Below are 24,531 nucleotides of genomic sequence, written 5' to 3' on the forward strand. Positions count from 1 at the left end.
AGAAGGTGTAGTTGGGTGAGGTCGGTGTGTGACTTTGTCTCTCTCACAGCTAGCCAACGAAAGGCACAGGATGAGCTTTCCTGAAACAGTGGACGAGATGTTGGATGTGTCCGAGGATGAAGGTGAGCGTTACTTTTTCGCCTCCTACATAACAAATGTATTCCTTTACTCCTCTCCTCCAGTATAGGACAGCCTGTGGCCGGCCTAATGATGTGGAACTATACATCCTAGCTTGTCCCACTGGCCAGGAGCTAGAAAGGGAATGCTGGGATGTGTAAGTCTTAAATAGCATTCAGAACTCATATGTGAATATGTTTCACTTGTGTCTCAGCTGTCTATTGGCAATGCCGCAAGTTTATTGATATTGGTTGCGTAACACATTTATCACAACACTTAATGTTTTTTGAGAGTTGCTAAAAGTGGTTATACGTCTGACGATTTTTCGGGCCGATCAAATTGGTACAGCAAAATTTCCGCCCAATTGATGTTTCGATTGATATAATATGGGCCAAAGTGGGTCAAAAAGGATAGATCGGACATTCTGGAAAATCTCAGCCACAAGTGCTGAATCGGATAGGCAATGGTAATGATGTTTGATACTTCATCAACCGATGGACCCCCTGCTGCTTCAATCTGAGAGCGATCTGTCTCGTGCTTGATCTGCCCATACATCTTCTGATGTATGGCCACCTTCAGTAAGCTGTCTATTACCCTTAAGGTGGCCATAGACTCTGTGATTTCTCCCATCCATCAGAGCAGGATTATCCACCAGGCAACCTGGTAAGTTTCTTGGGGTCTAGTGGGTGTCAACCTGCCACCTTCTTTGACCTCTCTCCACTACAGCTTACCAAAAGGGCCCCAAATCTGCTACTTTGCCTAGGGCCCCATTACATCTTAATCCATCTCTGCCATCGATATCTGGATGATTTGATCATTCAATCGAATCTGCTAGAAATACATGCCCCAGCATGCTTGCTCAATCAACCGTTTTTTTTTATCTGAATCAATACAATCAGTCAATCATACCAGGCAGAAGATTTTCATCGGTGGCTGGTAGGTCGAGCGGTGGCAGATCGGTGGCCCGTGGCGTTGCACTGCATCAAACAGTTCAGTGCTGTGGTTAGATAGATTTTTATTAGATCTCAGGCTGGAATCTATTAAAAATCTGTGTGGGATTCGATCAAATCAGATCTCTCTTTGATCAGTTTAGGATCTCAGAGGGATCTATCTTTCGGCCACATCGGCCAGCTTTATTCAACACCCAACCATCTGTCAGATGAACGTTTTCATTTAAAATGTTAACCGAGTGAATTCTGACTGCAGCTATCAATAAAGGGACGACTTGCGCCATTTTCAATAGAATGCCTTGCTGGAAGTGAGTGAAATCTTTAGATGCATAAAATTAAAGTGGAACGCCACCCAAAACTTTAAATTTCATTTTGGATAGAAGGAGGAAGGGCTGAAACTCTGTCAAGGTTTTGTTTTTCTCTGTTTCTCTCTGACTCATAAAAGGTTGTTGCCAGAAACAGGAAGTGAATGAATCTCCACCAGTAAGGGCTGGTTCACACGGGCGTCTGCTGAGCTTTTGCTTGGCGTCGCGTTCAAAAGCTAGCTTTTGAAGGCTTTTGGGAAGCGTTCAAGGCTAGCAGTTCTGGTCTCTGCTATTGTTTCCTGGTGTTTACCGCCTCTGAAAGCAGCATGTTGCTTTCGAGACTAGAAGCAACACCGGGATCTACCGCCAGGCTTTCACGAAAGCCTGCAAAAGCCAGCTCTAAACGCTCCCATTCACTTGCATGGGATGGCGGTAGATCCCAAAAACCGCTGCGTCTGAAACGCTGCATTAAACGCCACAAAAACGCCCGTCTGAACCAGCCCTAACACAAACCAGAATAAAAACTTGATAAAGTTTACAACTTCTTTCCCCACACTGCTGAAAAGGGGTTTTGGTTGGCTTTTCCATCTAAAGCCCAAAATTAAAAACACAAGTTTTGGTCGGTGTTCTACTTTAATTGTTGGAGGTTCACAGGCTGTGGTTTCCTAACACCGTTCCTTCTTCCTGTGTCACTGTGTATTTTCCTATAGTGGTTCTCCCTCCTGTTACTACCTCACCTCACAATCTGCTCCTCCTCCGTTGTCTTCCTGTGTCACTGTGTATTCCCCTATAATGGATCCCCCTCCTGTTACTACCTTACCTCAGAATCTGCTCCTCCTCAGTTTACCTTGGAATTGGGCCTTGGATAAAATTGTGGCTCTTCTTACTTTCTAGGAACCCCCCACCTGCCTCTACATGGTAGGAACCGTGACCGTTTTTGATCCCCCTACAAACCTCAAGCTGGTCATTCCAGTCCTTCATACCATTAGTCTCATCTCAGCTGCCCCAAACCAAAGCATGTCATTGACATCTAATAACCGATCTATTAACTACTCTATTAACTTCTCATCACATAAAGGTGCCCATGGTAGTGCTAATTGTCCATTATTATTGCATTACAGGGATGCAAAGCATTTAATAGATACGCATCTCATTAAATTTCTTCACATAGCTTTTATACGGCAGTTATTAATCTTACGTTTCCAACTTAAATCAACCACAAATCACCACTTCATTAGCAGGTAATTCAGGCATCAGTGATTCAATTGTATTTTAATACAACATTATTACAGATAAAGTCAAGTGCCGGTTTTCTGTTTTGTCATAATACGATCACCATGCAGACACTCGGAACTCTTTATAGAATGAAGTGGGGTAGATAAAAGATAGATGGGCACCAGGTGCTTCCAACAGACGAACACTATGGATAGCCTACCACTGATGGTCGTGCTCACGTTCCACACATATGTAACATCCAGTAAGAACAACAGCCGGAGCACCAACTCATGCAATTTGGGTTTAATGGCAGTCACATAGGCATACAGGCAATCCAGCAAAGGTGATAGGGAGAGAGAGATACCGGCCTTACAGCCGTTTCACGGCAACTGCCGCTTCTTCAGAGACCAGAAGTATACTTCTGGTCTCTGAAGAAGCGGCAGTTGCCGTGAAACGGCTGTAAGGCCGGTATCTCTCTCTCCCTATCACCTTTGCTGGATTGCCTGTATGCCTATGTGACTGCCATTAAACCCAAATTGCATGAGTTGGTGCTCCGGCTGTTGTTCTTACTGGATCTTTATAGAATGAAAAAGTGAGAATTTTCTAAGCCATTGTTGATTGGTGGAAATTCTAATGATGTCCATACGTTGGGCATTTTGTGTCTGATAAATGTCAGATATTTAGAAATAAATATTGAAACTTAAAGGATACCCAAGGTGACATGATGACATAGACATGTGTATGTTCAGTGCCTATCACACAAATAACTAGGCTGTGTTCCTTTTTTTCTTTTATTGGCCGACATCGCTTGGCCGGCCTGCACACGCATGTTAGCTGACAACACAATGTGTTGCTATGTGGAGGGCGATAGAGAAACGGCAAGAGGCACGTGGGTAACGTCACATGGCAGGTGAGCGGTGCAAACAATGGAATCAGCTAGGGGATCGGCGTTGCTGGGGTTGAGTAGATCCGACCAGCGGATCGCTCATCGGTTGGGCGTCGGGGATCATCATGGGCCGTAGACATGCCTGATTGTCGGCTAAGGCGGTTGTTATCGCCCACCTCAGCCATTTGTGCACATAGAAGATGGAGGCTCTTTCCATGGATGGGGAGAAGGGCTAATGAAATAGAAAGGTGGTTCATGCCATAGGGGCTGGTTGCACATGGAATGGGTAGCTTCACATTAGATAGTGCTGCTGCACACAACGGGGTTTGTGTAGGTGGATGAGGGCTGCAGTGCATGGTGGGATGTACAAGAACGAGAGAGGTTGTTTTACATTGAAGAAGGGAGCTGCTGTACACAGATAGAGGCAGCACATGGAAGGGGGTCCTGAACAAGGCAGTTGTCCTAGGGTCACCGCCTTCTATAAACCATCCTGATAGAATACATTAAAGTCCTCCTTTGCTTGGATGTCACACTTAGCACCTCTTTGCAGCTCTGGAAACTGATAATGGGATGTTGATTATTTACAGCAACTTGTAAAGACAAGTAATTAGGTTTTCAATTAAATGTAATTACCATTTATTTACATTTCAAGCACTTCTACTAGTAAACATGTTAAGCCATTACCAAGCATTATTGGCCTCTCAATTACAAATAAGAATAGAAATATATTGAAGGGCATAAAAATAGGATTAGTGTTCTTGGCACACTAGTGTCTGTGGGCTGCTTCACAGAACTTTTCTCATGAATTATCCCTCCTTACCTATTACTTACCCAAGTCCTGATTTCAATTAACTTTTCTGCTTAAGTTTTCTCAAAGGAGACGTTTTCAATACCGTATTTGCCCAATCCAAGCAAAAACAAAAAGTTGTTCCCGATAAAAGGCAGCCATGCTTTTTTTTATGTCACTTACCGCTGAGTAAATTGCTGCAAATGGGAATGTCAGTAATAGTACACACATTACTGAGTGGGCTCATTGTGTTGCTCTTGACTCGTGTATAAGTCGGCCCCTATACTTTTATATAGTGAGTCAGACCTACATTTCTAAACTTATAGTCGAGTATATATGGTAGATTAGAACAAGGGCAGGAGTATAGATAGATCAAGATGAGCCAACTTTTAGCTGCACCCTGTGCCCAAATCTGACCGCACCGCTTTTTTTCACATGGTGCAAACACAGAACAAATATTCAAATCAAGACTTGCATCAGTTTTGATCCAGTTTTCCTTGCGCTGAATTTGGCAGTGAGAATAAAAGAGTGTAGAAATAAATCAGATTCGCCTCCTATACAGAAGTACATTATAATAGATGTTGCTTTAGGTCTTGTTTGTTCATTCCATCTATTTACTAAGTTAATATCATCGCCCCTTGTTAATTATTGAATAAGTCTTGTTTTAATAATATTTCTGTATTCAAATCTGTCTTTCATCCTATCTTTATAGTTTTTTTATGGTCTCTGTAGTATTTTTAGCTGCATCAATATTTCTTGTTTCCATTAGCAAGGACTATGAGAATGAGATTAGTAAAAGAATGAAACTTCATTAGATGACACTGCTCACTGCTTTATCTGTAATATGAAGTAAATCATCCTGTAGGGTCATTAACATGAATATGCATCTCATTAACATAATGCTATGCTACGAGCTGCTTTCACTTCTATGTGAGTCATTGCTGCAGATGTAGCAGATACCTGTGCTTTGTTTGTTTGTGTGTGTAGTTTGCACGTGCGTGTGTGCATGTTTTTGAGTATCTGTTAACAGTTTGCGTTAATTCTACATGTTTTTATGAAGCCAGATGCCAAGCACAGTTTGGAGAGTGAATATGTTAAAGGCCTTTATTTAACAGCATCACCTCAAAAGCAATGGGTAGTCTCCTACAAGGGCCAGTCAACAGTTCTGAGAAATTGAGTGCCGTCTGGTGGATGATAAGTGGAGTCGAGTTGGCTACCTTGGGTTGCAGTGTTTTGCACATTGCTTTTGTCTTAGATAAAGGCTGTCCTGTCTGTATGTGACTCACATAGGCGTTTTATTTGTACATACCACTCTGTGCATTGTCTTTTTTCCACCTCTATATTGTTCCTCAGGGGAGGAGCCTCCAGATTTCAGACTGCCTCCGAGGCCCAGAGAGCCAGATGAAGATACAGATATGGAATTTTTATCTAAACCTGAGCATGGGTAAGTAGAATTGTGTGATATCTTCCTGTCGTGGCTTTTATTTTCAATTGATCTAACTTAAGGCAAATGTGTTTTCTTAATCCAGTCGAGAAGGGTCACCTGGAATACCCAGAATACCTAGAGTCACCCCAGAAACAGTTGAGATGAAAAAGGAAGAAGATGAACCGGTAAATACTACAATTACACAGAAGTGGCAATATCTATTTTACTCTATGGGATTCTAGACATGGTTTTACGTAACCCTTTCCAATCCAATGTTGGACTTGGTCCGACATTGGATTTTCCCCTTCAGCTATGATGTTGGACATAGTTTGGCAAGGAGCATAATGGCTACCACTCGATGCGGCTTTGCTGGATCTTGTTCGGAATGACGTCAGCCCCTTTAGATCAAAGTGACAGACTATGTCTGACACTTTGACCACAGCCTAGGTTACCTACACCCGCATAGTGTCAGGCTAAGTTCATCACTTATATCCCCTTCGGCACCACACTGCGCCGCGTAATTAAGTTTGCACACGTGCAATGGGGGCAGAGCAAATGCATGCGAGCTGTTTTCCCTCCCGTGGTTGGCTGTGTCACTTGTGTATAAGTCGGCCCCTTGTGAGGTAATAGAGACCCACTGCAGCAGCAACCTCAGATCACCCACGTCACCCCCCCTCCCTTCCCAGTGCTGTAAAACGCAAGCGCAAGAGTTTGGGACTGCATTAACTTGGAATTAGGCCACTCAAAAGTGACAGGACTTGCATTTTCTGGCCCAATTCCAAGCTGCATAATTTGCATAAAAGCCAAGCATCTCATTGGCCATCCTTTAGTCATGACATGGAAATTAAAAAATGATGTCTGATAAATGTGGTCTTCTTCCTTCAGTCGTCTAGAGAGATAGATGATGAATCTGGTATCCCGAGCAGTCCGGCGACTGAGACTTCAGATAACATCAGTCCTGTGGCAAGTCCAGTCCACACAGGGTGAGTGATCACAGTGCAAAACTTCATAGCCAACTAGTCTTGTGTTCTGGGTGATATAATAATGGTATAATAATATAATAATGACTATAATATATGCGACAAGAACAAAGTGTTGCAATTGAACTGAATTATGCTTCCACATGAAGAAAGAATTGGGACTCCACCTAAATATGTTGCAAGTTGCTTTTACTATATATCATATCACGGCAACAGCATGCACAACATTTCGGTCGTCAAGACCTTCATCAAGCACTCACAGAGGCCCAGGCTGAGACCTGCATTTTCCATATACTCCTACCTCATTGCCTGATGAAGCAGGGTCATACCTGCGAAACGCGTTGCAAAGAACCTTGGAGTGTATCAATACATTTTCTATGTTTTAAACATTGATACGTTTTTGTGTCTACTTGGAGAAGGTAAGACCACCACTGCCTCCACATGTTTTAAAACTTTTATCTTTTTATTCTTTTGGCACCTCTGTTCACCTTGTACTAAGCACTTGATGAAGGTCTTGATGACTGAAATGTTGTGCATGCTGTTACTGTGATATGATATAAAATAATAGCAACTTGCAACATATCCAGGTGTGGATTTGTACCTTGCTTCATCTGGAATCTATCCCTTACTGGTTTGAGTCCCTGCAACATATGTGGAGTAAGTGGTGATTGAGTGGAGTTTGAAAGTTTTCACACTATTGAAGACTTGACTCATCCTATTAAAAGACATCTGAAGTGAGATACATATGGAGGCTGAAAATTTATTTCCTTTTAAACAATGCAAATTGCCTGGCACTCCTGCCAGTCCTCTGCTTTTAATGTTTTTAGCTATAGACCCTGAACAAACCAGAGGCGTAGCTATGGGTGGGCATGGGGGAACACATGTCCCTGGGCACAGCACAGTAAGGGGGCTCAGCATAGCCGCTGCATCTCCACATGCATGAGAGGCGGCTCGCTGGCTGCCCGAGGTGCCCCTGCTTCTCTTCCTGTCTCTACAGAGGAGTGCAGAAGCGTTAACAGCAGCAGAAAAAGTGGAGCACGTCTGGCTATCTAAAGGGGGGCACATTTGGCTATTTTTAGGAGGGCACACCTCACTATCTAAATTGGGGAGAGGGGGGGGCACATTTGGCTATCTGTAAGGGAGCACTCCTGACTATTTAAAGGGGGGCACATTTGGCTATTTATAGGAGGGCACACCTCACTATCTAAATTGGGGAAGGAGGGCACATTTGGCTATCTGTAAGGGAGCACACCTGGCTATTTAAAGGGGGGCACATTTGGCTATTTGAAGGGTGGCACATGTGGCTATCAGAACAGAAGGGGGCACATTTGGCTATCTAAACAGCATTTGTACATTTGACATCACCCATGACCACGCCCACATTCTGATGTGTGGCCACGCACATTTTGTCCAGGTGCGGACCCGGGCGCTGAACACCTGAGCTACGCCTCAGATCAGATGCTTAACTGACTGGATTATCCACATGTTTGTTTCATGTGTGTTTTCAGAAATTACTGATGCATGAAAGATCAGCAGGACTTCCAGGTAACGGGTAATGTTTAAACGGAAATCAATATGGCAGCCTCCATATCCCTCTCACTTCAAGTGTAATTTAAGCAACCATAACTCTGACTGTATATGTGTAATCCTGGTGTCAATATTACTTTCTTTTGAAAATTACTGATACTAAAGCAAACCTTTGTTGTAATGTATCAAAAATTCTGGCACAGGTACATTAAACTGAAAAAATATATAATGTATACTGGCATAGTTTTTATTGACTGTATGCTTCACACTACGTGTGGAAAACGTTTGGCTCCGCACTCCCAATCTGTTGCGTTTCTGCTGCCATACTGTGAACATACTGTCAGGCTGCTAATGCTCTTGTGTGTTGAATGAATAGAAGGCTGATTATGATTTATCCTGTGTGGTCTGTGACATCTATGTGGCAGTAACAATCAGATCATTTCTTTTTCTTTGCAGGTTTTTGGTTAGTTTTATGGTAGATGCCCGAGGCGGCTCGATGCGTGGAAGCCGTCATAATGGTCTACGGGTGATTATCCCACCGAGAACTTGTGCCGCTCCTACACGAATAACGTGCCGCCTCGTGAAACCACAAAAGCTTAATAACCCACCACCACTAGGGGAGGAAGAGGGGCTGACCAGCAGAATTATTGCCCTGGGTCCCACTGGAGCCCAGTTCCTCAGGTGAGACATGCCATTATTGCTGTAATACAGAAGTGGAGAGGCCAGTGAGTCTTCTAACAACTTTTCTTCATGAGTCCAGGCACATTGGTTTACTTGGTTTTGTTCACGTTCATGGTCATTATTAATGGTGTTTATAAAGTTGATTGAAAATTGTTGCAGTCATCCAATGCCAATGTTGACATGAGTACATTTTAAGCCAACATGTTGAATCTGTTGCAAATATTCATTTCATGCAGAATATATAGTCATATTTGACCCTAGGTTTCAACAGGTTAGCCACAGGATAAGAACTTCTAGAAACTCATACCTTTTGTTTTTTTTTTTTTGTAAAAAGGTCCTAAAAGATTTAATAAACGTTCCCATATGTTACAGTACATACGGTTATATATTTTTATACCAGTAAAAGAGAGAATTAGGCTAGGCACCAGTGTTGTATTTTCTTTGGTGCTTTTTAATCCATAAGGTACATATAGTACAGGCAATGCAGGAAGTAAACAAGTGGTCTTACAGCCGTTTCACAGGTCTTCTCGCTTCGTCGGAGGCTTTGACGAAGTGGGGAGAGACATGAAACGGCTGTCAGACCTCTTGCTCACTTCCTATATTGCCTGTACTGTATGTACCTTATGGATTAAAAAGCACTGAAGAAAATTCAACACTGGTGCCCAGCCTAATCCTCTCTTTTTCCGGTATATTGGAATTCTTGTCGGCAGAGAGCACAGTGTTACTTCCTATCCAGTGTAAATCTGTCTGGCCTGCATTAAGTGCCAGCCACCTCTCTATTTCTTCAATAAGGATAATATTTGTAATAGTTAAGATGTTAGAGTCTAGAATCAAGGGGTAGTATCTGATCTCTAGAGCAGCCTTTCTAAACCTTTTTACCCTGGAGGAACCCAGCAAATAACCTTTGGCTCATACTGAACCCCTGCAAACAATTTTTTGATCTCGAGGAACCCCTGCATTTATTTTGCAGTAGGCATGGTCTTTAAAAGTAGGTGATGCTGTTTATTTCACTACCACCCATTACACTGACACTCGTTATACTGTCTCCTTATCCTAGTGATTTTTATTAATGTGCTTATTACTATTGTTTCCAGTACAGGAAAAGTTAAGAAACTTCAGTTGCTATCTATGCAAAAGAGCTTCTCTGAGCTCTCCACCAAACTTGGTCAACTACAGTGCTGTTTTCTGAAGCACTTATCTCAACCTGTCTCTCACTAGTTCTTGTTTATTAAAGGTTTTACTGCTAGGAAGTTCAAAGGTTCATTAGCTCTGCTCTGTTTCATCATTTAAAATACAAATTGCAATTTGTAAATTGCAAATATGAGAGACTGATGCAAGGTTAGAAAAAAAAAAAAAAAAAAAAAAAGCTATATAACTGAAAATAAAAATATAAGATTTTTTTTTTTTCACCAGGCGCAGGGTGAGCTGTTTTTCGGCTTTGCCCTGCCCCTAAGTTTCCAGGTACATTAATTACATGTATACAGCTGCAACATGGGGAAAGAACGGAAGAAGCAAATATGCCTAAAACAAATCCTGAAAGCAAGGTGGTACTCAACAGGTAGAAAGGGAGGACCACTTGCAAAGTGGAGGGATGGCATAACAGCAGACCTAGCCAAGATTAGGATCAGGGAATGGTGAAAAATACCAAAATGGGGAGATGGAGGCAAATTGTAAAAGAGGCTAAAGCCAAGAGCTGTAATATCAGACGACATTAGATTCAATATAAACATAAAATCTTGTTTGAAATAGAAACATAAAATCAACAAAAATCCCTCCAAACTATGATATTTACAATCATTATTACATACAATGTATTTATGGAATGTTGCTCACAGTCCCACTGTTCTGTTCTTAGCAGTGTGTGAGTACGCTTGCTTAGCTTTGCACTGCATTCAGCTTTGCCAACACCACAGTGAGCGCCCAGGTTGTTCTTTGACTACTAAACCAAGTGACACCTCTGAATTTCCCTTTGTTTATTTTTCCTGGTCCTTTCATATTATGTTTTTTTAATTTTTAGCTTCCACAAATTATGTTATATTGTTTTCGTTACACTTTGGTTTTCCTATAACATCATTTTGGGGAGCACGGTGGCGTAGTGGTTAGCTCTCTCGCCTTGCAGCGCTGGGTCCCTGGTTCGAATCCCAGCCAGGGCACTATCTGCCAGGGCTGTGGAGTCGGTCCAAAAATCCACCGACTCCGACTCCGACTCCTCAGTTTAGAATTCCACCGACTCCGACTCCACGACTCCGACTCCTCTAATTTGCATATTACAATTTTGTTGATTAAAAGTATGTAACATGAAATTCGTCTCTTAACTGCCAACACTTAGGAATTTTACAAGACAACTGAAGTGAGAAGGATATGTAGACTACTATATTTATTCCCTTTAGACTAAAACTAGTCCTTGGTAAGAGTACTTGTAAAAGGTGCAAACCGGAACAAAGAACATCTATCAGGCCCTAGGCAATGTAAGTGTGGGAACATGTAAGAGTGATGTGCAGGTACTCTGCAGGGGAATGAGGAGATTGTAAACAGACAACACCTCTGTGTTCAATGTGCACAGCATTCTCAGTGGATTCCCTGCAGCTCTGTGGGGAGTGCATATGTAGAGTATAGTACTACTGTGTAACAAAGTAAACCTGAAACAGATGAAATTAAAGTTTTATACATACCTGGGGCTTCCTCCAGCTGCCTTCAGAATAATCAATCCCTCGTTGTCCTCCTCCACCACCTGGATCTTCTGCTATGAGTCCAGGTACTTGAGCCAGTCAGGCGTAGTGCGCATGCACACACTCCGCCGCCAGGAGCATACTACACCTGTGCAGCACTATTGCGCAGGTGCAGAATGTTCCTGGCTGTGGGAGCGGCATGCGGCCGGACAGCGCTGACTGGCTGAATTACCAGGACTCATAGCAGAAGATCCGGGTGGTGGAGGACAGTGAGGGACTGATTAGCCTAAAGGGGGCTGGAGGAAGCCCCAGGTATGTATAAAACTTTACTTTTCATCCGTCTCAGTTACCCTTTAATTTGTAGTCACCAAACCAAATTTTATTAACATATCAAATTTCATCAGCAAAGGGAGTGCATACATTTGCATAAATCAGCATCAATGCAGAATTATTTCCATCTCGTTGACCATCTCTATTAGTGACACAGCTACACATCAGGCTTTATTCTTACAGCATAGATGTTATTTAGTATATATAAGAGATTCCTGTGTACACATCATATATACAGTCACAATCAGATATGTATATCTGACCTTAAAAATACGGGGACTGCTTTATTGAAGCAGCACAAGTAACTAATTTTGATTGGTTTATTTCATGTTTGTGGACTAAGCACAGCTATTACTGTATATATACATTATTTTTAATGACTATTATCTGAGAAATATAACATTTTATCATATTTTTTATTTTAATTACAGTTACAAATTCATTAGGAGTCGGAGTCGGTGCATTTTTTCCCGACTCCGACTCCGACTCCAGGCACCCAAAATTGCCCGACTCCACGACTCCGACTCCACGACTCCGACTCCACAGCCCTGCTATCTGCAAAGAGTTTGTATGTTCTCTCAGTGTCTGTGTGGGTTTCCTCCGGGCACTCCGGTTTCCTCCCACATTCCAAAAGCATACAGATAAGTTAATTGGCTCCCGCTAAAATTGGCCCTAGACTACAGTACTTACACTGCATAATATAGTCATATGGCAATGGTAGGGATTAGATTGTGAGCTCCTTTGAGGGACAGTTAGTGACAAGATATATATATATATATATATATATATATATATATATATATATATATATATATATATATATATATATATATATATACACTGTGCAGCGCTGCGTAATATGTCGGCGCTATATAAATACTAAATAATAATAATAATTTTGGGGTCCGTACCCCATTGCTGCTGTTGTAGTTTATAAAGTGTGTTATGCCTTTCCTCTGCTGCAGCCCAGTGGTGGTAGAGATCCCCCACTTTTCATCTGTGGGGAGAGGTGACCGTGAGCTGGTGGTGCTGCGCAGTGACAATGGCTCAGTGTGGAAGGAACACCAGAACCGCTACGGGAAGGAATATTTGGAAGAAGCACTGAGTGGCATGGATGAAGGTACATAGCAATGATCAAATTATTATTAAACGATGGTTAATAAAAATGTTTGTAATACAAAATTAACTAGGTGATGTAGTGACATATAGTAGAATGCAGTAAATTATTCAGAATACCCAATTTTACAGTAATTTTCCTGGTTTCAGGATGAAAAACCGTTCCTATAGCTATATATTGCTGTATATTGTTATGTAGCACCATCCTCCTAGTGATGCTTAGCCTAGGCTCTCTAGGTATGTGAACTTCTCCTCCCAGAGCATTCTGGGAGGCAAGGTATATTCTCTACTGGCTTTAGAACTCTCAGTAAACAAACATTCTGCAGAGATCCCCTGACAGGACTAAAGGTGTCGCCACCTGTGATAAATGTCAGAATGTAAATCAGGGAGAGGAAAGCTTTTACAATGGGCAAACACTGACTAAATAATTTACAAATGATATTGTAAAAAAAAAAAAAAGAGAGAGCGACGTTGTTAATTACGTTATACTACAGTTCCTCTTTAACCCATTAGCAGCTTCAATAGAGTTACCTCGTTTGAGATAAATGCACTGCTTTTGACCTCAGTCGGCAGAACTCATTGTGCTGTAAATTCTTGGAATGCTTTGATCTCTCTCTTTTAGCAGAAATTATAGAAACTGAAAGCAGAAGTCCTTCATTATTGTCTCACACTGCCCCCTAGTGGCAAGTGGCCATAAATACACATTACAGCAGTACTAATTAGTAGCAAGAAGATGTAACAAATGAGAAATAAAAAAAGGGCTAAAATAAATTGGCCTGGAACACTTGCAAGCGTCTAAATAATTTGACTGCTAAAGGGTTAAATTCTAAAAACCAGGCATGTATTTGGTTTCTGAGGCTGGTATCATATTGGCAGTATCAATTCAGCTCTAACTTTGCATGACTCTTTTACAGAACTGGAGAGTGAAGAGGAGTTACACAAGAAGCGCCTTTGCCGTATTGTCACCACTGATTTCCCGCTCTACTTTGTGGTTATGTCCCGGGTGTGTCAGGACTGCGAACTCATAGGGCCTGAAGGGGGACTCCTTAAAAGCCGGCTAGTACCCCTGGTTCAAGCCACCTTCCCCCCAACAGCTGTCACCAAGAAAGTAAAGCTGTCGCTACAAGTAAGTGCTCTGTGCATAGTCTTTGTGTCTGTGGAGTGTTGTTGTTACATTATGTACTGAAATACAACAAGGAGGATTTAGCAAATTAATTCTCCTATTTTGTCAGGCTCAATCCGTGCCAGATGAGTTAGTGTCCCGATTGCTAGGCAACCAAGCAACATTTGGGCCCATTGTCACTGTGGAACCGCGACGGAGGAAGTTTCATCGGCCGATAGGGCTGCGCATACCCTTACCACCATCTTGGAAGGACAATCCCAGAGACAATGGGGAAGGAGATACCACCAGTCTGAGGCTGCTTTGCAGCGTAACAGGTACGGAAAAGTTCTGCTAAGATGAATGGCTAAATAAGCAACTTTTTGCCTAGTGTAAACCCTCTGTCAGTTTAATACATGTCCATGACTGACCTGCCTCCTGCCTGTAAGTGAGACATTGCTGTATTGCGGCCCCTAGTATGAAGCAGGTGCTTACGTAGCCATGCGCGGGCCGTGTGGCGCCTGAGCTGGGCGCTGCTATAGCAGTAATGGTACTCCATGGCCCACGCATGGGTAATTCAGGGTTTATTACATCTCCCTCCAAATTGCTATGACCCGGAGGGGGAACGCCGCCAGGAATCTGAGCTGTCATTCATCTCACCCTACGTCCAACTCACCGGCAGCGTTACAATACGTATGTCCCTGGTGTGTTACCTTCCCTCTAATAGGGAGCTGGTCTTACCTCTTGCTAAGTGTTTTTACATTAATATATATTGACAAAGCCTAAAATGTATACAGAAGGCTCCTCCCCCAGTACACAATGTTTCTACCCAAAATTGATAAATTGGTATTTAAATAAATATAAAAATCTCTCAAAATCAAGGGTGGCGTCAAAATAGGGTAATACCTAAACCATGCCTAAGCATACAATTATTATCGATCAAAAAAAGAAGAAGTCTTTCTCATGCACGTGCCAACATAAATGAATAGCTAATGGAATGAATGAGAATTGGCTCTTGGGTGCATGAAAAAGACAGACAATACTTTATTAATGAAATAATATACATATACAAAATTGTACAAAACTCCAGAGTATAAACCCTAAAACCCCCCTCTAAAACCCATAGAAATACTTCCCAACACCTTTCCAACACCAATAGGGGCTGCAGTCCCCAACATGGCAAATTCCCGGATTCCTGTACTTGGCAAAAAGCAAGATGGTAGTAAAGTTGCTGTAGGATGTGTGAGGCTATAGTGTCAATGGCAAACAGATGATAAGATTTGTGGCAATAGATCAAAAATGGAGTAGCAGAGGTAGCAAAAATTGATGTTAGTATGCTGGTTATCAGCGGTTAAAGTTCATAGCAGCCATGCAAGGGAGGCGCTCATTTGTGAGAAGCAGCAGCAAGCGATGACAGTCTTCATAGACATATAATGAAGCAAGCCGTAAGAGAGCCTTAAACACAGAAAAGCAGCTGATGGTGTGCACAACTTAAGCATGAAAGAGTCCCCCAATCGCAGGGTAAACTGTTGGCAGATAGATCACAGGCAGATGGAAAAATCCAGGACAAAATAACACAGACAGTAGATCCCCCAATCGCAGGGTGTGTGTGCACTTGCAATGTGCTGGACAGATTTGTCCTATAGTTACCAGTCCTTAGGTCAGAGGATCCGGACAGCAATGAAGCTGTTGACTTGTGAGTGCCACGAGTGCCAAGGTGCTCTGTATGTCCAGCCCTACATCATCCAAGAGATACAGGAATCCGCTGGTGTGGAAGGGGGAAGCGCTGTCAGAGAGAGCCTGACATGTTTCGCCGCATCTAGCGGCTTTTTCAAAGGCAGACAGCGGTAACGTGTATATGGACGCCATACTGGCGTCCATAAGTACTGAATGCGACTGCGCAGCCCCGCCCGCCCCCCTCCCTCCCCGTCACCAACACACGCCCACAAACAACGTGTGGGCGGCGGACATCCGGAACGCAAATGCGTTCCATCGACAGCCATGATGGAGGTGTCAGATGACCCTACCACAGGGCGTCAGAGGAGTGGCCGCCCATTGAGGAAGACGAGGAGGGAGGGACCGGGCGAACCCAAACAGCGCAGCCGCAGCCAGGTGAGGGATGCGTGAAAACACGCAAAAATAAATATTAAAAAGAATCAGCAAATACAATCAATAATATAATATATGTACCAGATGCCCATAAACATCCCTATTTATTCCCGTGCCCACATCCGGCCACCTGCGGGGACGGTTACGAAACAGAGATAGTATCTATAGTCGAAAGTGACAGTGGACACTTTGAACTCACAAAAAACGGAAATCCGCGTGAGCAGACAATGGCAACCCAGAAAAACATGCTGGGCACACCATGTCCGCGGACGCGGACATCCGTACATCAAAATAAGTAACAAAATATATATAGGAGGTGGAGAGAGACCGGCCCATATAGAAAATTTTTTTTGATAGAAACTGTGGGGGTATAATCAACAAGACCCACCATCAGTCATATAAATTGGCCAGACTGAAAAGCTACAGCCAAAAGAGAACACGGGACGGGAGCGTGGGGCAGGATAGGGTTGGAGGGTGAATGGTGTAAAAGGCCCCCGCAGGTGATGACATGAGGTGCATGCAGGGTAAGGGTGGGGACGGGAGAAATGGGAAAGAAGGGAGGGAGAAGAATGGATGGGGAAGGAAAGGGTGGGGAACAGAGGATAAGGCAATGGGGGAATGGGGACAGGGAGAAGGAGGGGAAAGGGATGGGGAAGGACAGGGAGGAACGGATGTCCTGGGTGGGAAGGGGGGGGAGAGAACAAGGGGTCAGAGGACAGCTACAAAAAACCCCTTCCTAGGCTCCAGAATATTATTAGACAACTATGGAAGTTATTTAGGCAAGAACACTCGATAGTTGATACTATCATTCAGGCCTTTTGGTACCGTGGCATTAAGATTGAAAATCCAACGGGATTCCAACTGTAAGAGGGCTCTGTCAATGTCACCACCTCGAGGGTGTGCATGTATCCTGTCCAAACCCACAAACTTAATGAAGCTGGAATCTCCTCTATGTTCCAGATGTACATGTCTGGAGATGGGAGATTTAAAGTTGCAGTTTGCAATGTCACCCACGTGGTTCTTAATCCTTTCCTTGAAAGCTCTTGATGTTTTGCCAATGTAAAAACACCCACACCTACAATACAGTAGATAGATGACCCCCACTGTATTGCAGTTAACAAAGTGTCTTAAGTTCCACTGTCGTCCATTTGGTAACACTACAGACCTGCCAACCTGCAGATACTGACAATAGACGCAACCTCCACAGCTGTACGTGCCCGTGACTGTACAGTGTCTCTGGGGACCAGTTTTGCCCCAAAAATGACTGGACGTCACAGAATCCCGCAGAGTTTTACTGCGTTTATAAGTTACCTGGGGGGAGGGTGCCACAAAATCCCTCACTATTTTGTTGTTCGTTAGCACGTGCCAGTGTCGGGCAAGTATCCTGTCAACCTCTCTGTTTTGATCATTAAAACGAGTAATTAAGCGCGTAAAATTGTTGCTGGGATTATCTTTATTCTTTTTGATCAAAAGAGTCGTACGATCCGCTGTTTTCGCACGTTTATAGGCTTTCTTAAGCCATCGATCCTTGTAACCCCTCTCTCTAAAACGAGAGCGCAGTAATTTAGCTTCCTTCTCAAAAGCGATTTCATCGCTACAGTTACGGCGTGCCCGCAGGTATTGACCTGTAGGGATGCCGCGAATTGTATGTGTCGGATGTGCGCTGCTGGCGTGTAAATATGCATTGGAAGCAGTAGGTTTGCGATAAAGATTGGTTGACAGGAAACCGTCGACACTGACGTCAATTTTAAGATCTAGGAACGCTATGGAATGATTGCTACATTCCATCGTAAATTTTAAATTCCAATTGTTGCAGTTAAGTGTAGTGACAAAGTCCTGCAATAGTTCCCTGCCACCTGTCCAAAACATCAACACATCGTCTATGTACCTGTGCCACGCCACAATGTGGCACAGGTACATGACGAGGGCATCATTGCCGAAAAGAAGGCGTTCCCAATCCCCCAGGTACAGGTTCGCCAGTGAGGGGGCACAAGTGGTCCCCATAGCGGCCCCCTGCACCTGGAGGTAGTATACGCCATCAAAAACAAACACATTATTCTGTAATATGAATGTTAATAGATCAAGAACAAATTGGTTATGGGGCATCTCTCCAATCTCCATCTCTGAAAGAAATTTGCCGACCACCTCTACTCCCTTGTCTTGTGGAATGCTAGAATAGAGGGCCTCCACATCCATGGTCACCAACAAAGAATCGGCAGGAAGCTGCAATCCCTCGAGAATTCCCAAAAGATGCAGTGTATCGCGAACGTATGAAGGTAGACGGTGGACATGTGGCTGTAAATGCTTGTCCACATATACACTGATGCGCTCGCTTAATGACCCATTGCCAGAGACAATGGGTCGTCCCGGCGGTCGATTCACATTTTTGTGTACTTTGGGCAGGGCGTAGAATGTGGGTATGGTGGGATTTTCCACTTTAAGAGTCGAACCCACCTCTGCCGTAATGACGCCCTGGCCAATCGCCGTATCGATCAAATCAAACAACATACGCTGATTATTGATGACCCTAGATGCGGATACCCTCCGATACCAATCCTTGTTATTAAGAATTTTCTGACACATGTAGACATATTGCTCTGCCCTCATGACCACCACGTTCCCTCCCTTGTCCGAAGGTTTAACAATAATGTCCCTATTGTTGCGCAATTCCATCAATGCGCAACGTTCATCCTTGGATAGATTAGATTCCTGGTTGTTTGTTATCCATAAAGTACGTATGTCTCTCTCAACCAGCGAGACAAACGTATGGACACTAGGGCACAAGGAGAAGGGAGGGAACGAGGCGGATCTAGGCTTAAATTGTTGATTGATCTGTTCACTAATGGTTCGCCTGGGAGTAGAAAACCCAAAAAGGTCTTCCTCAGCGTCCAGATCAGTTTCCTCACTTAACTTTACCAAATCCATTAATGCTCTATAGTCCTGATTGGACCATTCTTTCCAGTCTACAATGGCTCCCCCAAGCGGGGCATCACTTTTCTTTTTATGTAAAGATCTTAGTGTGAGATTACGGCCGAACAGATGTAGATCCTTCACAAATTCAAACCTGTCTAGATTATTGTTGGGGCAAAAACCAAGGCCCTTGCCTAAGAGGTCAATGGTGCCTTGGGATAAGGTGTACCCAGAAATATTGACAACTTGCAAATTACTAGATGATGAAGATTGGGTCTGAATTGAAGGAACAACTACATCCGTGCAGTCTGCTCCCCATCCTCCCCTAAAAAACCCGTAGAGGAGGATTGAGAGCCAGAGGGTCCACATGCTCCCAGTTCAGATTCACTTTCCTCCCCCTGGGAATCAGTGGCACTTGTTAGATATTTATTAATCGGACCCACCTGCTTGTTTTTGCCTTGTTTCTCTCTCTTTTTCTTACTATCTTTGTCTTTAAGAGTTTTTGGCAAGTTTTTAGCCCCCACTGATCTTGTTACTGGGCGATGAGGAATATCAGGATGTAGATCAGTGGAGGACACGGAACTTTTGTCCGCTCCCCCCACTGATGAATCAGAATCATCAACGGCACTAGAGCTAGCTGGAGCCTCAGCAGGTGCCTGTGGTGATGGTTTTTTAGGGGGATGTCTATGTGGAAGCGGTTTTTTACCTTTCGGAGGTAATTTGTCCCATTTGTAGGCGTAGCCAAACTTATACGCGATTTTATCGCGCTCAAATTTATTGTCCTTCCTGGTGACAATCTCTTTATTATATTTTGCGATATAAGTTCTTAGGTTATTATTCCTCGTAATATATAGAGGGTGTTCCCTCACAGCATGGAGAGATTCCAAAACAACAGTAATCTTTTTCTCAATATCAACCAAATCAACCTCCTCAAGCTCCTGCATAAGCTCCAGCATTACCCTAGAGCACTTCTCAAAATTGTTTTCCCATCTAGACTTGAAGCCATCAGGCAAATTCTTTTTAAATGGAAAAATCTGGATGCGTAACCAAAGAGGGATCTTTCCTTCGGACAAATAGTTCTTGTTAAACTTGATGTTCCACCATATTCTACTTTTTTGTTCATATAACTTTTCAAGTTTTCTGAAGCCTGAATTGATCAATTGCTCCGCCCCCCTGACCCCCCTCTCCCGTGCACACTCCTCCCCAACCTGTTGCACGATCTCGTCCCACTGTAGCATGGCCAAATGTAGAGGGCAGGTAAATCAGATTCTCTCCACCTCCCAAAAAGGACCCCTTTGATCGCCAACCTAGGGGCTTGACCCCTTATGTAAATTAATATAAAAATCTCTCAAAATCAAGGGTGGCGTCAAAATAGGGTAATACCTAAACCATGCCTAAGCATACAATTATTATCGATCAAAAAAAGAAGAAGTCTTTCTCATGCACGTGCCAACATAAATGAATAGCTAATGGAATGAATGAGAATTGGCTCTTGGGTGCATGAAAAAGACAGACAATACTTTATTAATGAAATAATATACATATACAAAATTGTACAAAACTCCAGAGTATAAACCCTAAAACCCCCCTCTAAAACCCATAGAAATACTTCCCAACACCTTTCCAACACCAATAGGGGCTGCAGTCCCCAACATGGCAAATTCCCGGATTCCTGTACTTGGCAAAAAGCAAGATGGTAGTAAAGTTGCTGTAGGATGTGTGAGGCTATAGTGTCAATGGCAAACAGATGATAAGATTTGTGGCAATAGATCAAAAATGGAGTAGCAGAGGTAGCAAAAATTGATGTTAGTATGCTGGTTATCAGCGGTTAAAGTTCATAGCAGCCATGCAAGGGAGGCGCTCATTTGTGAGAAGCAGCAGCAAGCGATGACAGTCTTCATAGACATATAATGAAGCAAGCCGTAAGAGAGCCTTAAACACAGAAAAGCAGCTGATGGTGTGCACAACTTAAGCATGAAAGAGTCCCCCAATCGCAGGGTAAACTGTTGGCAGATAGATCACAGGCAGATGGAAAAATCCAGGACAAAATAACACAGACAGTAGATCCCCCAATCGCAGGGTGTGTGTGCACTTGCAATGTGCTGGACAGATTTGTCCTATAGTTACCAGTCCTTAGGTCAGAGGATCCGGACAGCAATGAAGCTGTTGACTTGTGAGTGCCACGAGTGCCAAGGTGCTCTGTATGTCCAGCCCTACATCATCCAAGAGATACAGGAATCCGCTGGTGTGGAAGGGGGAAGCGCTGTCAGAGAGAGCCTGACATGTTTCGCCGCATCTAGCGGCTTTTTCAAAGGCAGACAGCGGTAACGTGTATATGGACGCCATACTGGCGTCCATAAGTACTGAATGCGTCATGAGGGCAGAGCAATATGTCTACATGTGTCAGAAAATTCTTAATAACAAGGATTGGTATCGGAGGGTATCCGCATCTAGGGTCATCAATAATCAGCGTATGTTGTTTGATTTGATCGATACAGCGATTGGCCAGGGCGTCATTACGGCAGAGGTGGGTTCGACTCTTAAAGTGGAAAATCCCACCATACCCACATTCTACGCCCTGCCCAAAGTACACAAAAATGTGAATCGACCGCCGGGACGACCCATTGTCTCTGGCAATGGGTCATTAAGCGAGCGCATCAGTGTATATGTGGACAAGCATTTACAGCCACATGTCCACCGTCTACCTTCATACGTTCGCGATACACTGCATCTTTTGGGAATTCTCGAGGGATTGCAGCTTCCTGCCGATTCTTTGTTGGTGACCCTGGATGTGGAGGCCCTCTATTCTAGCATTCCACAAGACAAGGGAGTAGAGGTGGTCGGCAAATTTCTTTCAGAGATGGAGATTGGAGAGATGCCCCATAACCAATTTGTTCTTGATCTATTAACATTCATATTACAGAATAATGTGTTTGTTTTTGATGGCGTATACTACCTCCAGGTGCAGGGGGCCGCTATGGGGACCACTTGTGCCCCCTCACTGGCGAACCTGTACCTGGGGGATTGGGAACGCCTTCTTTTCGGCAATGATGCCCTCGTCATGTACCTGTGCCACATTGTGGCGTGGCACAGGTACATAGACGATGTGTTGATGTTTTGGACAGGTGGCAGGGACCTATTGCAGGACTTTGTCACTACACTTAACTGCAACAATTGGAATTTAAAATTTACGATGGAATGTAGCAATCATTCCATAGCGTTCCTAGATCTTAAAATTGACGTCAGTGTCGACGGTTTCCTGTCAACCAATCTTTATCGCAAACCTACTGCTTCCAATGCATATTTACACGCCAGCAGCGCACATCCGACACATACAATTTGCGGCATCCCTACAGGACAATACCTGCGGGCACGCCGTAACTGTAGCGATGAAATCGCTTTTGAGAAGGAAGCTAAATTACTGCGCTCTCGTTTTAGAGAGAGGGGTTACAAGGATCGATGGCTTAAGAAAGCCTATAAACGTGCGAAAACAGCGGATCGTACGACTCTTTTGATCAAAAAGAATAAAGATAATCCCAGCAACAATTTTACGCGCTTAATTACTCGTTTTAATGATCAAAACAGAGAGGTTGACAGGATACTTGCCCGACACTGGCACGTGCTAACGAACGACAAAATAGTGAGGGATTTTGTGGCACCCTCCCCCCAGGTAACTTATAAACGCAGTAAAACTCTGCGGGATTCTGTGACGTCCAGTCATTTTTGGGGCAAAACTGGTCCCCAGAGACACTGTACAGTCACGGGCACGTACAGCTGTGGAGGTTGCGTCTATTGTCAGTATCTGCAGGTTGGCAGGTCTGTAGTGTTACCAAATGGACGACAGTGGAACTTAAGACACTTTGTTAACTGCAATACAGTGGGGGTCATCTATCTACTGTATTGTAGGTGTGGGTGTTTTTACAATGGCAAAACATCAAGAGCTTTCAAGGAAAGGATTAAGAACCACGTGGGTGACATTGCAAACTGCAACTTTAAATCTCCCATCTCCAGACATGTACATCTGGAACATAGAGGAGATTCCAGCTTCATTAAGTTTGTGGGTTTGGACAGGATACATGCACACCCTCGAGGTGGTGACATTGACAGAGCCCTCTTACAGTTGGAATCCCGTTGGATTTTCAATCTTAATGCCACGGTACCAAAAGGCCTGAATGATAGTATCAACTATCGAGTGTTCTTGCCTAAATAACTTCCATAGTTGTCTAATAATATTCTGGAGCCTAGGAAGGGGTTTTTTGTAGCTGTCCTCTGACCCCTTGTTCTCTCCCCCCCCTTCCCACCCAGGACATCCGTTCCTCCCTGTCCTTCCCCATCCCTTTCCCCTCCTTCTCCCTGTCCCTATTCCCCCATTGCCTTATCCTCTGTTCCCCACCCTTTCCTTCCCCATCCATTCTTCTCCCTCCCTTCTTTCCCATTTCTCCCGTCCCCACCCTTACCCTGCATGCACCTCATGTCATCACCTGCGGGGGCCTTTTACACCATTCACCCTCCAACCCTATCCTGCCCCACGCTCCCGTCCCGTGTTCTCTTTTGGCTGTAGCTTTTCAGTCTGGCCAATTTATATGACTGATGGTGGGTCTTGTTGATTATACCCCCACAGTTTCTATCAAAAAAAAATTTCTATATGGGCCGGTCTCTCTCCACCTCCTATATATATTTTGTTACTTATTTTGATGTACGGATGTCCGCGTCCGCGGACATGGTGTGCCCAGCATGTTTTTCTGGGTTGCCATTGTCTGCTCACGCGGATTTCCGTTTTTTGTGAGTTCAAAGTGTCCACTGTCACTTTCGACTATAGATACTATCTCTGTTTCGTAACCGTCCCCGCAGGTGGCCGGATGTGGGCACGGGAATAAATAGGGATGTTTATGGGCATCTGGTACATATATTATATTATTGATTGTATTTGCTGATTCTTTTTAATATTTATTTTTGCGTGTTTTCACGCATCCCTCACCTGGCTGCGGCTGCGCTGTTTGGGTTCGCCCGGTCCCTCCCTCCTCGTCTTCCTCAATGGGCGGCCACTCCTCTGACGCCCTGTGGTAGGGTCATCTGACACCTCCATCATGGCTGTCGATGGAACGCATTTGCGTTCCGGATGTCCGCCGCCCACACGCCCGCACGTTGTTTGTGGGCGTGTGTTGGTGACGGGGAGGGAGGGGGGGCGGGCGGGGCTGCGCAGTCGCATTCAGTACTTATGGACGCCAGTATGGCGTCCATATACACGTTACCGCTGTCTGCCTTTGAAAAAGCCGCTAGATGCGGCGAAACATGTCAGGCTCTCTCTGACAGCGCTTCCCTCTTCCACACCAGCGGATTCCTGTATCTCTTGGATGATGTAGGGCTGGACATACAGAGCACCTTGGCACTCGTGGCACTCACAAGTCAACAGCTTCATTGCTG

The 24,531-nt window shown here is 44.0% G+C and overlaps 1 protein-coding gene across 10 annotated transcripts in view; it reads left to right on the top strand.

Annotated features, from left to right (window-relative positions):
• ANK1 (ankyrin 1) overlaps window positions 1–24,531 on the top strand; it is a 460,733-nt gene that overhangs the window by 329,588 nt on the left and 106,614 nt on the right. For 9 of the 10 annotated variants that reach the window (XM_068274645.1, XM_068274649.1, XM_068274646.1 and 6 more), the window contains 9 exons: window positions 50–122; window positions 2,267–2,290; window positions 5,614–5,704; window positions 5,790–5,871; window positions 6,572–6,669; window positions 8,650–8,874; window positions 12,839–12,993; window positions 13,904–14,115; window positions 14,222–14,426. In XM_068274645.1, the coding sequence (XP_068130746.1) occupies window positions 50–122; window positions 2,267–2,290; window positions 5,614–5,704; window positions 5,790–5,871; window positions 6,572–6,669; window positions 8,650–8,874; window positions 12,839–12,993; window positions 13,904–14,115; window positions 14,222–14,426 (1,165 nt within the window). The remainder of the gene's footprint in view (window positions 1–49; window positions 123–2,266; window positions 2,291–5,613; window positions 5,705–5,789; window positions 5,872–6,571; window positions 6,670–8,649; window positions 8,875–12,838; window positions 12,994–13,903; window positions 14,116–14,221; window positions 14,427–24,531) is intronic. The other variant, XM_068274648.1, reaches the window with a different exon arrangement.

Source organism: Hyperolius riggenbachi, chromosome 3 (assembly GCF_040937935.1).
Source record: "Hyperolius riggenbachi isolate aHypRig1 chromosome 3, aHypRig1.pri, whole genome shotgun sequence".
NCBI classification, from domain to species: Eukaryota; Metazoa; Chordata; class Amphibia; order Anura; family Hyperoliidae; genus Hyperolius; species Hyperolius riggenbachi.